Genomic DNA, 14,523 nt, shown 5'->3' with positions numbered 1-14,523 from the left:
TTAAAACTAAAATATAAAACAACTGTGTTTTTGCATGTAGATTATGTGGATTATGGGCAATAAAAGTAAATACTAGTCAGTTATAATTCAAGAGGTGAAGCAGGGATCAAAAAATGTCCCTATCATCAAAATATAAATATATTTCAGTTGTAACAGTTCAAATAAATAAATATACTGTACTGTTACATTTAATTGGAGCTTTGTTGTAACATCAGAAATCATTTCACTTATTATTATATATATATATAAAATCAACATTTTACTGAAAATCATTGATTCTGGAATGCTTAAGTGGAGCACTGTTGCCAAAAGAATTCTTTTTTTTCCTACAATTACGTTTTAAAGCAAATTTGCAGGCATTTCTAATGGAAAATATACAGTTTAATTTTAATGAGAAAAGTTTTCAAACTATAAATCGTGGGTATAAAAGCCACAGAGACCCACACGTGCACTCATACACGGACGCACATACTGTAAACAAACAGACCTTGTATCATGGAAAATAATTCCTATCTAACATCGGACACCACATCCGGCTCACATGACTACCACGATGCACTGTACAAGCAATGTAAGCGTTGGTTTTTAAGATATTGAGGGTATTTTATTATTATCCTAAAATCGGTCTGGGAAACATCTAAGAAAAAGAACAAGGATTGAAAATACAAGAGTAAAAGAAAAAAAAACAACCCTATTGTATCCATTCCATTATGTCAAAATATCAATTTTAAAAACATTGATAATGATAAGGATGTAGGGTATCTATGCTACAACTGGGATCAACAGGGAACATTAGATGCAATTCAGAATTCAGGTCCGTCCTTCTTCAGATTTTTATAGTCAGTTGTGATGGCAACAAACTAAAGGAAATGAGAAAAAATCAAAGGCTTGCTAGTGTAGTAGCGTGATGCAGTGTGGGTGGGTGTAATTCTCACCTTGTACTGATACGTGGGGTCAAGTTTATTCCAGGGCTCGGGGTTATTGGTTTTATCCCAACTGAAACACACATTCACAAAGTCGAGTGTAATTTCCTCTTTGATTTCACAATGTTTGAATGTGCCATTAAATCAGGAAAGCCGACACGTTTTGCACCATGTTCTTACGTGACATGAGGTCCTTTGGCAAGGCGGACCAGGTACAGACTAGCACCACCCATTCCCAAACAGATGAAGAAAAACTGTGGGACAAGCTGAAGGAGGGAAAGAGAAGAAATGTTTTCAATCTGTTTACGTTCTAAAATAAATAATTGATTGTTCACATTGTGATTCATAAATTCACTATTCCATCTTTCTAGAATCAAAATGAAATATTACATCATGTTGTTATTTGTTTTTTGATCTGATTTTTCAGGTTGTCTGTTAACAGACTGGACTCTCATGGTTTGTTTTCTTGCCGAAACAACATTACCTACTCCCTAACCTGGGGTGGGCACACATTTTAAGTTGCACATTGAGTAAAAATATTTGGCAAAGGGGCTGGACCATGAGGGAAAAATATTAATATGATTTTCTTTTCATTTGTCGACAGTCTTGAATCCGATACCTTAGTAATACATCAGAGAGAAAAATATGTATTTTTCATCATGCATTTATGAATAAATATACATGCAAACATCCTACATGTATTCAGAACAATAGGTTTCAGGAAGGCCCGCCTCTGGCAAAGCCTGATCCCCCGCTGCCATCACACTTCTAAACAGCGGGCCCCCCTGACCCATCCAAACAGTCTGCCGTCATATTTTTTTTTAAATGCACATCAATTTACGATTTTCATTGAGTTTTCTATAGTTATTCAAAAGTAAATTGAAATGTCCGAGAACATGTCATAAGTCCAGTCTTTAGTCCGGTATGTTAAAAGAAGATGTGTCGAAGTGGGGCACAGTCTCCAAGAAGACACCGTCTTGGTGATTTGGGGTGACTACATTTAAACTGCCATCGCCAGGTTCCTCCTCCCGTGACTCCTCAAATACAAAAAAAATGTCTGCCCTCATTGTTCCACGGTCAAATATGTTTGTCGCTCTACTTTTTTATTCAATACCTGTTGTTTTCCCTTAGGGAACCAATAAATTAAATCTAATCTAATGCACATGTAACAGTACATTTATTTTTTGTCTTTAAATAGATCAAATTGGTTTTGAAAAAAAAAAATATGTTAGGTCCCTGTTTGTTTTTAACACTAAATTTGACAGTATGCATTGAAAAATTCAAAATGCACACACAAGGCTTTTTTATTGAATGAAAATGGAATAAAATAAATACATGATACAAATAGAAAAGCTATTAAGATGTTGGTCTTGACTACAGTACTGTACACGTTATTTCCACACAAAACTTTGTATTGAGGGGAGCCACACAAAAGAAACCTGGGGACAAGAGTGGAACCAAAACAATATTTTGTTTATCATTAGTACTTAGTTTACAATTTAAGTTTATTATATTTTTATCATTTTTTTGTGTAGTGGGCCATATTAAAAAGCCTGATGGGCTACATATGGCTCGTGGGCTGTAGTTTAGCAACCTCTTTACTTAAGTAATGAGATCAAATGAGAAGACACAGTTCAGTTCACAAACATTGTTCACAGAATTATCTAAATCTGTAAGCTCCCCAGGGTGTTTTGCTGTACATTGATTGTTTGATGAATCGCCCATAAAACAAGGCAGGAACCAAGTTTTCTGGCCTTGGGCATTTTTTTAACTACAAAACATTACAAAATTGGAGAAAAATATTGTAAACTAAGTTAAATAATCAACCCACCAAACAAAATGTTTTTTTGTTGATACTTTTGCTCATTTTATGGCTTATTTAGGTATTTTTTTTGTCAAATAAGAAAAATATTTATAATTCATTAAACTGGTTAATTTTAATTATTTCTTTGGGAGTAGCGGGGGATTATAAACATATTTGAATCAAGAGAAATTAAGACACTCTTTGGTTTATTTAAAATATATTTTTGTATATTTCATTATTTACTTTATAAAAATTATGTACTTATAATTTTGCAGAAATATACGTTTTACAGAATATATATATATATATATATATATATATATATATATATATATATTTCCATGTCTTTCATTTAATTATTTTTTGTCATAAGATGTATAAATATGGCAGCGGAGTGGTAAAAGCGTACATGGAACAGTTCCGAGGTCATGGGTTAAAATCTGGCTACCAGCCTCCCTGTATGGGCCGGTCCAAATTGTCCCTAGGTGTGAGTGAGCAAGTTAATTGTCTGTCTCTTTGTGCCCTGTGACTGGCTGGCGATTAGTTCAGGGTGTCCCCTGTCCAATGCTTGAAGATAACTGGGATGGGTTCCAGAACCCCTGCGACCCTACTGTGGATAAGCGGTGCAGATAATTGATGGATGGAAGATTTAAAAATGTTTTTATAGTTTATACAGTGCCTTGCAAAATAACTTTTTGACATTCAGATTCAGATTCAGATCTACTTTATTGTCATTCTAGTACACGTGTATAGAGAACGAAATGTCGATATATCTGACCCGCACAGTTTCCTCGAATGTACAGATATAAGTAAAAGTTGTATTGTATTATGGCAACGTATAGTATTTTACCATAGTGCCGATAGTGCAAGAGGAGTAGCTAACCAGATGTGCAAAATGGGCATTCAGGTTAACAAGTCAGGTAAACAGTAACATTAACACTGTAACAATAACGCTGTAAGTACAATAGTGCAGAGAGCAAATGTGCAAGGAGTGGCAAGCTATAAAGAACTGCCAGTAGTGCAAAAAGTCAGATTAGCAGCCGTTAAGATTTAGGTTAACTATATGTTAGATTGACCATTTAACAGTCTAATGGCCAGGGGGACTAGACTACTACGGAACCTGGTGGTCCTGCACCGCACACTGCAGTACCTCTTCCCAGAGGCTAGCAGAGTGAACAGTCCATGATGGGGGTGAGAGGGGTCCCCGATAATGTTCTTAGCATGGGATAGGCAGCGCTTCTGTTACCGTATTTAAGCTACACATTTGTAGACAAAAAAAATAAAATATATATATATATATTCTAAGAATCAACAACATGTGATACATAAAAATAAACCAAATCGATTTCTTAACATTTCATATTGCACGTACAAATATCAAAATAGGCATTGCAAAAATAACCCTTCGCAACAACCTCTTTTTGCTGCGATCACAGCCACAAGGCTTCTGAGTCAGTTGGTTGAGCTGAGAGAACAGGGGGCTAATAATTTTGCAACACCAACTTTTCAGTTTTTTTAGTGTAAACATAATAAATAAACATCAAATGTTAAAATAATTCGGTTCCACTTCACGATTGTGTCTCACATGTTCATGCCTAGGAAATATTTTCAGTTCTTTAGCTTACCTAATACTTTCGCTAGGCACTGTACTTGCTGCAAAACATATTATTCTAAAGTTTGCTGTGGAGTACGTTATCGAGGAGCTTTCTCCAGGAAAACCAGAATAGCCGACGCCCTTAAGAGACAGAGGCTGAGAAAAACAGCAAGACTTGGCAAACATCTCCAAGCCAAGACTGGCGCTGAAAGGACTGGTCTGAAGTGATAAGCAATTGAGAGGCACACATGTACAAGTAAGTGATGCACAGATATGCAGAACCCTAGAAAATAACATCTTCATTAGCTTTTAACCTTCTCCCCCTTTGGAGTTGATCGCTAAATGAAATAAGACTCTTTGAAATTAATAAAAAGGCAAAGAGGGAACGGGAAAAGTTTCTGATGAGCTTGGAGCTTGAGTCGTCTGTTTCTCCTCTTTGCAAAGAGATAAGGTACCCTGGGTCTGAGTCATTTCACTCCTTTCTTTAAATGTTCTGAGTATAATATTGAAATGATTGGCGGATTCACCAATCATTAGAAAACAGATTGTGAAAATTAGAAAAATGCATATGTTTTAAATAACGTTTGCATTGTTCTCCTTTGGTTGTATATTTTGTTGTGCCCTACACAGCATAATTTCCGTTGATGGATTATGTATTCATTTGTGTTCACCTAAAAATGTTAATATAACACGTTTTTAACACGTTTTCCTGAAAAGTGTGAATATTTAACATTAGAGTGCAGCCATGTCAAACATACGGCCCTGCGGGTTGGATCCAGCCATTGGATGATTCAATCCAACCATAAATCGAATTTTAAATTAAAAAAAGAGACTTTGGGTCATTTTTTTAAAAGTTATGATTTTTTTCAACAAATACAAACCAAATGGTCTCTATGGTCACTAGAGGGCAGTCTTGAGTTTGAACAGCATGGTGAATTAGTTAAAATCCATTCACACATCTGTTAAACTAGTTAACACATTCAATGCCGATCATGCAAATCGTTTTACACATTGTTTGAAAATAAATGCATACTTGCCAACTTTTTGACATTAGAAAGTGGCAGATTTTATAGAGCACTGTATTTTGATGAGCAAAACACAATATGTCCCCAAAAAACAAAACAAACAAAAAAAAGAAGCATGTACTTGTTTAAAACCGGAAGTGACAAACTTACTAAAACCGAAATCTCGGAGCAGTTTATTCACCCACGAAGACTTAGTCTTGCTTTGAAATAACACAGCCATGGACAAAATATTAGTCTAGAGTTAAGATTTTTTTTTGTGGATGTTTAAATTTTAAAAAGGAGTAGATTTTTTTTTTTTAATTAAGGGGTGAAAACTGGTGGTCTTCACGTAGAGCATTAGTAATAGCAGGTATGTAAATGTGCTGTGTTTAGAAAAGATCCCTTGTCACCTGTGATTTCAGTATGAAGGGTAGATTACTTTTGTAGGCTGAATGATAAAGCATGATACCGAAAAACAACCCTAAACGTTTTGAGTTGACGTACTTCTACTGATCCGACCCACCTGAGATCAGAAAGTCTGGATCTGGCCCCAGAGCCTAACTGAGTTTAACATCCCTGCTGTAGTGCTTGAGAGGCTTCAAACAACCACACTCCGTTGTAAAATAATAAAAACAAGTATCTTTAGTTCTAAAAAATGTTTTTTTTTTTTATTCAAGCCCAATTGAATCAAGGTCCAACACACTAAGCTATAATGGCAATGCACAAAATGTTTGACTTTTGCATGAGTCCTGATCTCAACTCAATTCCAAATCTGCAGAGATGAAACGTCTCAATGAATTCTGTTATATTAAATAAATGCAACAATGTTTGCTTTTTTAGTCTTATCTCATTTGTTAGGATCCAATTCATCACTTTGTAAGATGCATTAAAAGCGTTACTGTACTCAAATCTTCTGAATCAATGGATCAAAAAAGAAGAAAATGATTACTCACGCCAGGGTGCTTCTTGGCATGCTCCAATGCTGTTCGAAATATCATTGCACCTATTTGTCTTGAAAACAGGGGACTTGAATTAGGTGCTTGCTGTTTCTTGGCCCCTCTACCACAACATGACTACGATAGTTCACATCTAGACCTGTTGCACTTGAAGCAGGAAGGGGAGGGGTAAAAGGGGAAACAGCTGATTTCAGCCTCCTCTCATCTCTGAAATACCCAGGGAGTTTTTTCTTCAGATTGCTATCAATATATGTCCATCAAAATTGTTTGACAGCAATTCTTATCTTGCGACCATGCTACATTGTTGCACATTATCTCATTTCTCTTGCTACTTTTGACAATAGGTCACCCGGTAGAGCTTATAAACTTGAGGGGGTCTGTAAAAACGTTCTCACTCTCAACATATCAGTTGCAAAGACAGCACAGGAAGATGTGAAGTCCTACGAGAAATGGAAAGCTGCAAAAACAAATAAGAGACGGGAATGAAAGTCCAGCTTATAAACAAACCAAACAAGACTAGGACTCTACTTTACTGTGGAACATGATTACCACGGAATCAAAGATGAAACATTTATTATTACCGCTTAAGATTGCACATTTCCAATCAAGGTTTAATTATTTCAAGGGATGTTTGTCACCAAGGCAACATGAAATGTCACTCATATTCAACTGTCGCGATACAATACACCAGAAATCAAACAAGCTTATCATGTGATGTTTATGGAACACTGTAAACAAGAGCTGGGGCAATGACAAAGGGGACTCAACACATCTTTTCACACGTAATGTAATTATGTGTCACCACCCTCCATATTATCATAAACATTTGTTCAGTAAGGTCGTAAATCAACATTTTCTTTCTCTGTGTGTTCATCTGATTCCTTGGGGTGAGAAGGTAGTTTGCAAAAATGAAGGCTTGAGATGATGCACAGTTCCATCAACAGGCACAAATGAGATACAGACAATGGCTGTAGCAATTCACAAGTGCAGAGGCAAAATGGCTTACAATCATTCTTGTACTAAAAGGGTGGTTCATAAGCTGTAACAAAAGTTAAACTTAGAAAATGAAACTTAAGGTACGGAGGTGAACATTTCTACAACCCAACGACCTTCTGTGTAAACCAATTCTGGCAAGTGTGATATGATAACCCCCAAGGCCACTTCTGGCTACAAAATAAAGGAAAGCTGAAATAATGGAAAAGTTGTATAGTCTTGACTAAATAAAGCTATGTAATTATGAATACATCAATAAGGGTGCTTGAAATCCTTGAAAATGCCTCAATTCTAATGTTGTGTTTTCAAGGTCAAAAGTTTGCTTGGATTTTTGGTGAAATTCTTGAAATCATTTCCATTACCATGTTTCCTGGCAGTATGACTCGAAATATCACACTTTTAAATTAAGAAAAATTAAAAAGTGCAGAAAGAAAATGACGTTGATGGTGGAGGTCCAGTCCTCATTATCGAGTTGCCATGCGAAGCGTTACTGCCCCCTACTGTTGCATCTAAGAGGAAAGGTTTATCAGACTAGTCTTGGGATTTCTGGATTTTTCGAGAAGCGGCTCTTTCAGCTCGGTTCAATAAGAAGACCGAGCTCTTTTGACTTCCAAACGACTCCTCAGATTGTTTTTTTTTTCGTGATATATTAATATTATTAATAAAGAAATATGCACCGAATTATTTAGTAATTCATGATTTTGTATGCAGGGATCAACTGCAAAACACATGACATATAAATTAAAATATTCACAGATATACAAAAAATTAACTCACTGATGTTGAACAAGAACACAATTTCCCTGAAAATGCAAAACAATAAAACAAATAATTAAAAATGGGAACTCCTCAATGCTTGGCTGTCTCTGTGTGTCCTGCGACTGGCTGGCAACCAGTTCAGAGTGTCCCCTGCCCACAAATATAGCTGGGATTGGCTCCATCGAGGATAAGCGGTGCAGATAATAGAACTCCTTAGTGCTATAAATAAATAATCAAATGCAAGAAAAAAATATTCTCAATTCTGTTTTAACCAATTTAGACACAGATCTTCGGAAATAGGGCAAAAAAGAGAAATTAGAATAAATAAAACAAACATCAACATCAGTCTTTAAGACTGAAAGATGAAATGCACTCTGCTTCAGAGCAATGAAGTGATTAAAATGAGTCCAAATTTGGCTCATTTTTCCGCTTTTTATACATACAGTTCTTTATTTATTTTTGGGTCTTGAACTCTTATTATGACCACACCTTTGATGTTTGTAAACAAGAGTGACATATTGAAGCTGCATGTGCATTGTTAAAGCAGAACGTCAGAATTCATGTCAGTAGATAGATAGATAGATAGATGGATAGATACTTTATTCATCCCCGCAGGGAATTCACAATAGCCCATTGACACAAAAAGTATGTGCTAGCAGCGAGACAGCGACTTTGTTTTAGCAACAAAGCCAACCTAAAAGAGTTCTTTCGATCAGCGCTGGGTTCTCCCTTTCAAGGTACTGGAAAACTTGACCTTGAAGGTCAAGTCATGTTCATTTGTATAGCCCTTAATCACAAGGAGTCTCAAAGGGCTGCACAGACCACAGATTATTGCAAACTACAGACTATTATGACACCATCCCCTGATCTAAAACCTCTAACCTACATGAGGGCAAGGAAAAACTCAAAAACCTCAACTGGGATTAAGCCATTAGAAAGGTGTACGAACCCTGCATAAATAGCTGAAATAATGATGACATTACAAATGGAGAAATTATACAATCATGACTAAAAATAGGCAGACGCAGACATACATCAGGGGCCACTTTGATGTTGAGTTTAAAGACTACGCAGATTATAATATCTGGTCAAATATCATTTTGATGATTGTTCGATTAAAACATATACAATGAAGAAAATGTCTTCCAATTTCAACAGTAAGAACGTGGATAATAAGCAGTTAGCTTTAAAACCTGTTGTCTTAGTGTTCTGAATAATACCTTTCTCTTCTATCTCGTTCAGAGTCGTCCTCAGTTTTTCAAACTGACTTGGTGGTATACGTCTGTAGGGTAGACGGAACGGCTTATCATCAACAAGGTGGATACGATGTACAAACTCTTTGGCCTCTCCACAGTCCATCTTATGGCGAGAAAAGATTGACTCGAATTGTTTGATGATATGAAGGAGCTCGTCTTTACACTGCAGCGAAACCTCACATGACTTCAGGTCAATGTCTTGCAGTCCCAGAGCTTCCAATGTACGCATCATGTCCTCTTCTGACCTGGGTTGGACCTCTTTCCTCTGTACACTCTGCACGTTGCACTTGACCTCCTCTGCATTGGGCAGGTCTTCCGCTGCGATACAAGGAGACACATCTGCAATTTTCCTGTTTCTCCTCAGCACCACAACTCTGTCCGTGGGATTAAAGACTTTAACAGGCACCCATCCATCTCCCCAGAGTGGAGTAACAACTCGTCCGACAAGGACTTGTCTGGGCCCAGCCTTAGATTGGGTTGGCTCAACGACCACTGTGCTGCCCGCTGACGTCCCGGCCAACTCAGGTAACTTGCCCCAAATAACGTACTCGGTCCGTGGATTCAGCGTCACGCAACTCTTGATTTTTACTGTCCCGACCTTGTCTGGAATGCAATCACCTCTCCATCTCTCTGTGTTAGAAAGCATTGACAGGAATTGACTGTGGTTATCGGACAGACCGTTGTCAGGAGTGGAAACTAATCTCCAATAGCCATCAGTACTTTTCAATTGAGTCAAAATATATTTGATGGCATTGCTGCCAAGGATCATCTGTTCTGTCTGGCCTGGCACAACCATTACTGGTATTATCATTTGACACCCGTAAACTGTGACGTAAATGTCGTACATGTCTCTGGGAGAAACTTGGTGTCCACCGCAGCCTACAATGACATAATTATCGGCCGTGTAACTCATCATATCAGGGAATTGCTGCAGGAGGGACTTAGCAGTGTCCTCACTTACTGTACAAGCCATCGACCCGCTGTCTAACAGCGCTCTGAAAGTGGGGCCTTCTTGCACAAGTACAGGTGTGTAAAACAGTTCGTCAGTCTCCGCTATTCTCTGAAACCCCTGAAAGATCAGCTTCTTCGATGGAGGTATCGTGTTGCTATACAACTCATAAATTGATTTATTATCTTGCATGTCAGGCATCACATTAGTGGAGGGAGGTATACTCAGTTGATCTGATTCTCCCCTAAGCGCAGATCAGTTAGTTTCCCTGAGGCAGTGGGACAACTTTCGTCACTAGACAATCACGTCGAGAATGCCCTGGGGCATGGCAGTGAAAGCAAAGGTTTTTGTCTCGGCAATGAGAGAGAGCACTGTGTTCAACTTCTTTCCAAATGATACATGGCTTGGCAGTGAAACCATTCATTCTGTCTCCAGGTCACCTGGTTGGAGCTCGCCTTCTCTCTTGAAACTGGTTTGAGGTAACACGTATCAGAACTTTCTCCAACATACTAATAACGTCCGTTAGAGGGACATACTGTGTGCTCGAAGTCTGAGGTGGCTCGTGCATAAGGGTTGGACCATGGTTCACCTCAGCTTTGTGTACGGCAATTTCCGCTCTATTCGCAGGTTGTTGTAGGGAAGCTGCTTTGTAGCTCTTCTCAGCGTGGTATTCATTCAGCACCTCTAGTACTTCACATGCTGACCACTTATCAATGGTTTTAGATCTGTAAGTGAGTGCCAGTTCTTTGCAAGGGCAGTTCCTAATAAACATGCGAGTAACCTCTATTTCAGGGTTGTCAAATGTTTTGCCCTGCTCACTCAAGCAGTCAGAGGCAAGGTCAGCTGCTCTGTTTAGTCTCAGCCAGTAGTCATAGGGGTCTTCCTGGTCTTTGGGCAAAGTTGAATAAAAGTCAGCTAAAGGGACAGCAGAGTACTTGGTACAGCTAAAGTGTTTCCTGAGAAGACTGTAAATCATGTCAGGGCGGGTATAGACGTCTATATTACTGTTTCTAATGCCAAACCTAACTACATCCTTAGCTTTTCCTCTCAAATGCATAATGATTTCCTCTGCCTGCTCTTCAAGCCTCACATTACTCTTCTTAATAAATGTCTTCATTAGATCTTCCCACTCATGTACTTTTATTAAGTCTGAGCCTTCCCCAGTAAATGATGGTGGTTCTTTGAGCTTTCTCTGTGTAATCACCTGAACCTGTGATTCATCTGACACATGACCAGGCTTACTCAACGTTTTTGCTACATCTTGTGTGGCAGCAGCGCTAGGAGCTACTATATTGTGTGACTGTATACGTGAGAAAATGCTATCAGCCAATTTATGTCCTATCTCCTGAATAATATTTGTCATCTGATCAGCTACACCCTCAGAAACGTCACTTGTGCTCTGATTCAACATGTTTCAAAGATGTAAATAAGTCAAAATCGCCTGCGTAACACGTCACTGTATAGCAGTTTTAAATACTGTGAGCTGATGGCTTCATGAAATGATGTGGCAGGTAGGACAGTCCTCGGTTCGGAGAGCTTGATAGAAGTCACGGGTCACGGCACCAATGTAACCGCGGCGTACGTGTCCCACCAAAGATCCACATTCACGCTGGACTGGATGATGAGGTTTTTATTATTACAGTTTCTGCAAATGGATGAGTCACAACATTAGCTTTTTCTGCTGGGTCTGATCTCTTTGATCTCTACAAGGGGAATTCATATTTAGTAAAACAGAAACAAAACGAAAATAAACCTAAACAGCTTGACAATATCAATCACATTACTATGCATGGTGAGAGATTTGTCAGCTGGGGTTATAATGTTTAAAATTAACTTCTTTTGTGGAGCACCAAAAGATATCTCTTACCTTTGTAGTTCTCTCTGGTAAGACTAACAACAAACCCCGCCTCCTGGTCACATGTTAGAAGCCAAAACCAGACCCCACCCCATACCAGCAGATGGCACTGTTGGACTCAGCATTGCAGGACATTTACCAAAAACTATACACATATTTCAGCAGGAATTTCAATAAAACAAAAGTTATTATTACACCCGTTACATTAGTGCCCCGACGACCCTGGAAGGTAAAGGATCCTTTACCGATAATATGAAACTATATTATCACTCCACTTTTTTTAACACGCAAAACTAAGAAATTGATAAAAATCCGCTAGCTTCCTTGAACAGGTGTTTTAATGGCAGTAACTTTGTCTTGTTCAAAAACGTGTTCAGAAAATTGTCATAATTGTCTTTAAAGCCGTAATATACTGTATGACCGCTAGATGACACTGTATTGCCTAACGCGGACGAAAACCAGTGCTACAGAGCACAGCATAGCAGCAGTAGATAAACATGGAACAAGCTTAGGTAGGGATTCCACTATGTGAAATAAATATAATAATAATAAAATAATAATTTCCTTTGTATTGTCATTCTTTGTAAGAACGAAATGTCGATACACCTGACCCGTTGTAGCGAGCTGGTGCAGCCGCAGCCTACAGAGGGCGCCGCCATTCTACCAATGTTATAAGTCTTAGGTATGACTCGGCCGAGGCGCGAACCAGCGACCTCCCTCAACCCATGATTTTTAGTTTTAATAAAAATTAAGGTATTCAGGTATTTTTTCCTGGTTTTCAAATCAATGTTGTTGTAGTTTTTTAACGAGTAAAAGTTTATTTTACCACTAGGAGGCACTAAATATCAAACACTGTCCCTTTTAAGATACAGTGTGAAATATAATAGTGGTAAAAACGTATTTCAGAAAAAAATATATGTACATAAATAATGATTTGAATAAAAAGTCAAAAGACACAAATTTATCACATTTACATGATTTATTTCTTTGTTTTGTTTTTTAAATACTTATTTTATCCATTTTTTTTTACATAACATGAGCTTCACTAGGCGGGGCTGACATAATTGTTGGACATCTTGCTGCTACAAGTACCCAAAACCTTGCGAAAGGTGCTTTCAGTTGCACGATACGATACAGTGACATCTAGTGGTCGGATAATGCACACGCTCTCTTTAAGAATGACATATTGGATTGTTTCTGTGGCTATCAGGTGGCTATGAAACCACATTGAAACTCAGGGTGTTGGATATGAAGATCAAACACTGTTGTCTTTTTTGTTTGGTGGTTAGCAACTACAGTAGTGACAGTGCCTTTCAAGCCTTTATCTTGGTCTGTTTTATGTTTTCCTAATATGTGCCTGTCTCTGGGTCTGCAACTCATCAGTCACCCCCAAATAAACATCAAGGGATTTAAAAATAAACAACTGACTTGATGTAGTAGAAAGCGTTAAACTGAATTCCATGTCATATTTGTTTTGCCCGAACAAGAAGAAAGTGTTAGGAGCGAAGGAAAACTAACACTATGAGAATGTTCATACTTTGAAAAGGGCTGAGAAGAATAATGAGAAGAAAACAGGGCAGTTTGGTAACTTGGAGTCCCTGTTATTCGTTATACGTAGTAGCGCTCGTTTTCGGTTGCACTACATAATACAGCAACATCTAGTGCTCAAATCATACACACTGCCCCTTTAAAAATGGCCACTAAATATTGTCTAAATAGGTAAATTACAATTCAATAAAGACATTTTCTTCTCGTTTCTAAACATCCATCTGCACCGCTTATCCTCAGTAGGGTCGCGGGGGTGCTGGAGCCCATCTCAGCTGTCCTCGGGCAGTGGGCAGGGGACACCCTAAACTGGTTGCCAGCTAGTCGCAGGACACACAGAGACAGACAATTCACTCTCTCATTCACACCTAAGGACAATTTGGACCGACCAATTAACCTGACATGCATGTTTTTATAATGTGGGAGGTAACTGGAGTGCCCGGAGGAAACCCACGCAAGCACGGGGAGAAGATGCAAACTCCACACAGGAAGCTTCGATCTCATGACCTCAGAACTGTGCCGCAGATGCGCTAAACACTCAGATGCCGTGCCGCCATAAACATTAAAAAATAATAGCTGAATAAATCAGTCATAAAATCATGTCTTACACTCATATGGAAATTTATTGAGAATTTAGAAAATTGTGCTTCTGAATGATAGTTTTGCGTCTGAAAAAACATTACATTACAATTTTATGTTAGTCATTATCCATCTGTGCAACAAAATAGTCTTAGGTCATTTGTTAACACAATGAACCTTAATTTCAAAACACAAACAGTGGTATTCGTCAAGTCAAGTCATGTTCATTTGTATAGCCCATAATCACAAGGAGTCTCAAAGGGCTGCACAGATCAAAGGCTATTGCAAACTATTATAATAATAATG

At 38.1% G+C, this 14,523-nt stretch overlaps 1 protein-coding gene across 1 annotated transcript; it reads right to left on the bottom strand.

Annotated features, from left to right (window-relative positions):
- Positions 1 to 359: 359 nt before the first annotated feature.
- On the bottom strand, positions 360 to 6,446 carry ndufa4l2a (NDUFA4 mitochondrial complex associated like 2a). Its single transcript, XM_088330035.1, has 4 exons — positions 6,279 to 6,446; positions 1,104 to 1,189; positions 936 to 996; positions 360 to 860 (listed from the first exon to the last, which is right to left on the bottom strand). Exons 1-4 carry the CDS (start codon positions 6,321 to 6,323, stop codon positions 804 to 806), a joined length of 249 nt encoding a protein of 82 aa, XP_088186161.1. The 5' UTR covers positions 6,324 to 6,446; the 3' UTR covers positions 360 to 803.
- Positions 6,447 to 14,523: the final 8,077 nt, after the last annotated feature.

Source organism: Urocampus carinirostris, chromosome 3, assembly GCF_059441175.1.
Source record: "Urocampus carinirostris isolate Australia breed hairy pipefish chromosome 3, RoL_Ucar_1.0, whole genome shotgun sequence".
NCBI lineage: Eukaryota > Metazoa > Chordata > Actinopteri > Syngnathiformes > Syngnathidae > Urocampus > Urocampus carinirostris.
Note: the sequence above shows the minus strand (reverse complement) of the source record. Positions and strands in the feature narration are given on the sequence as shown.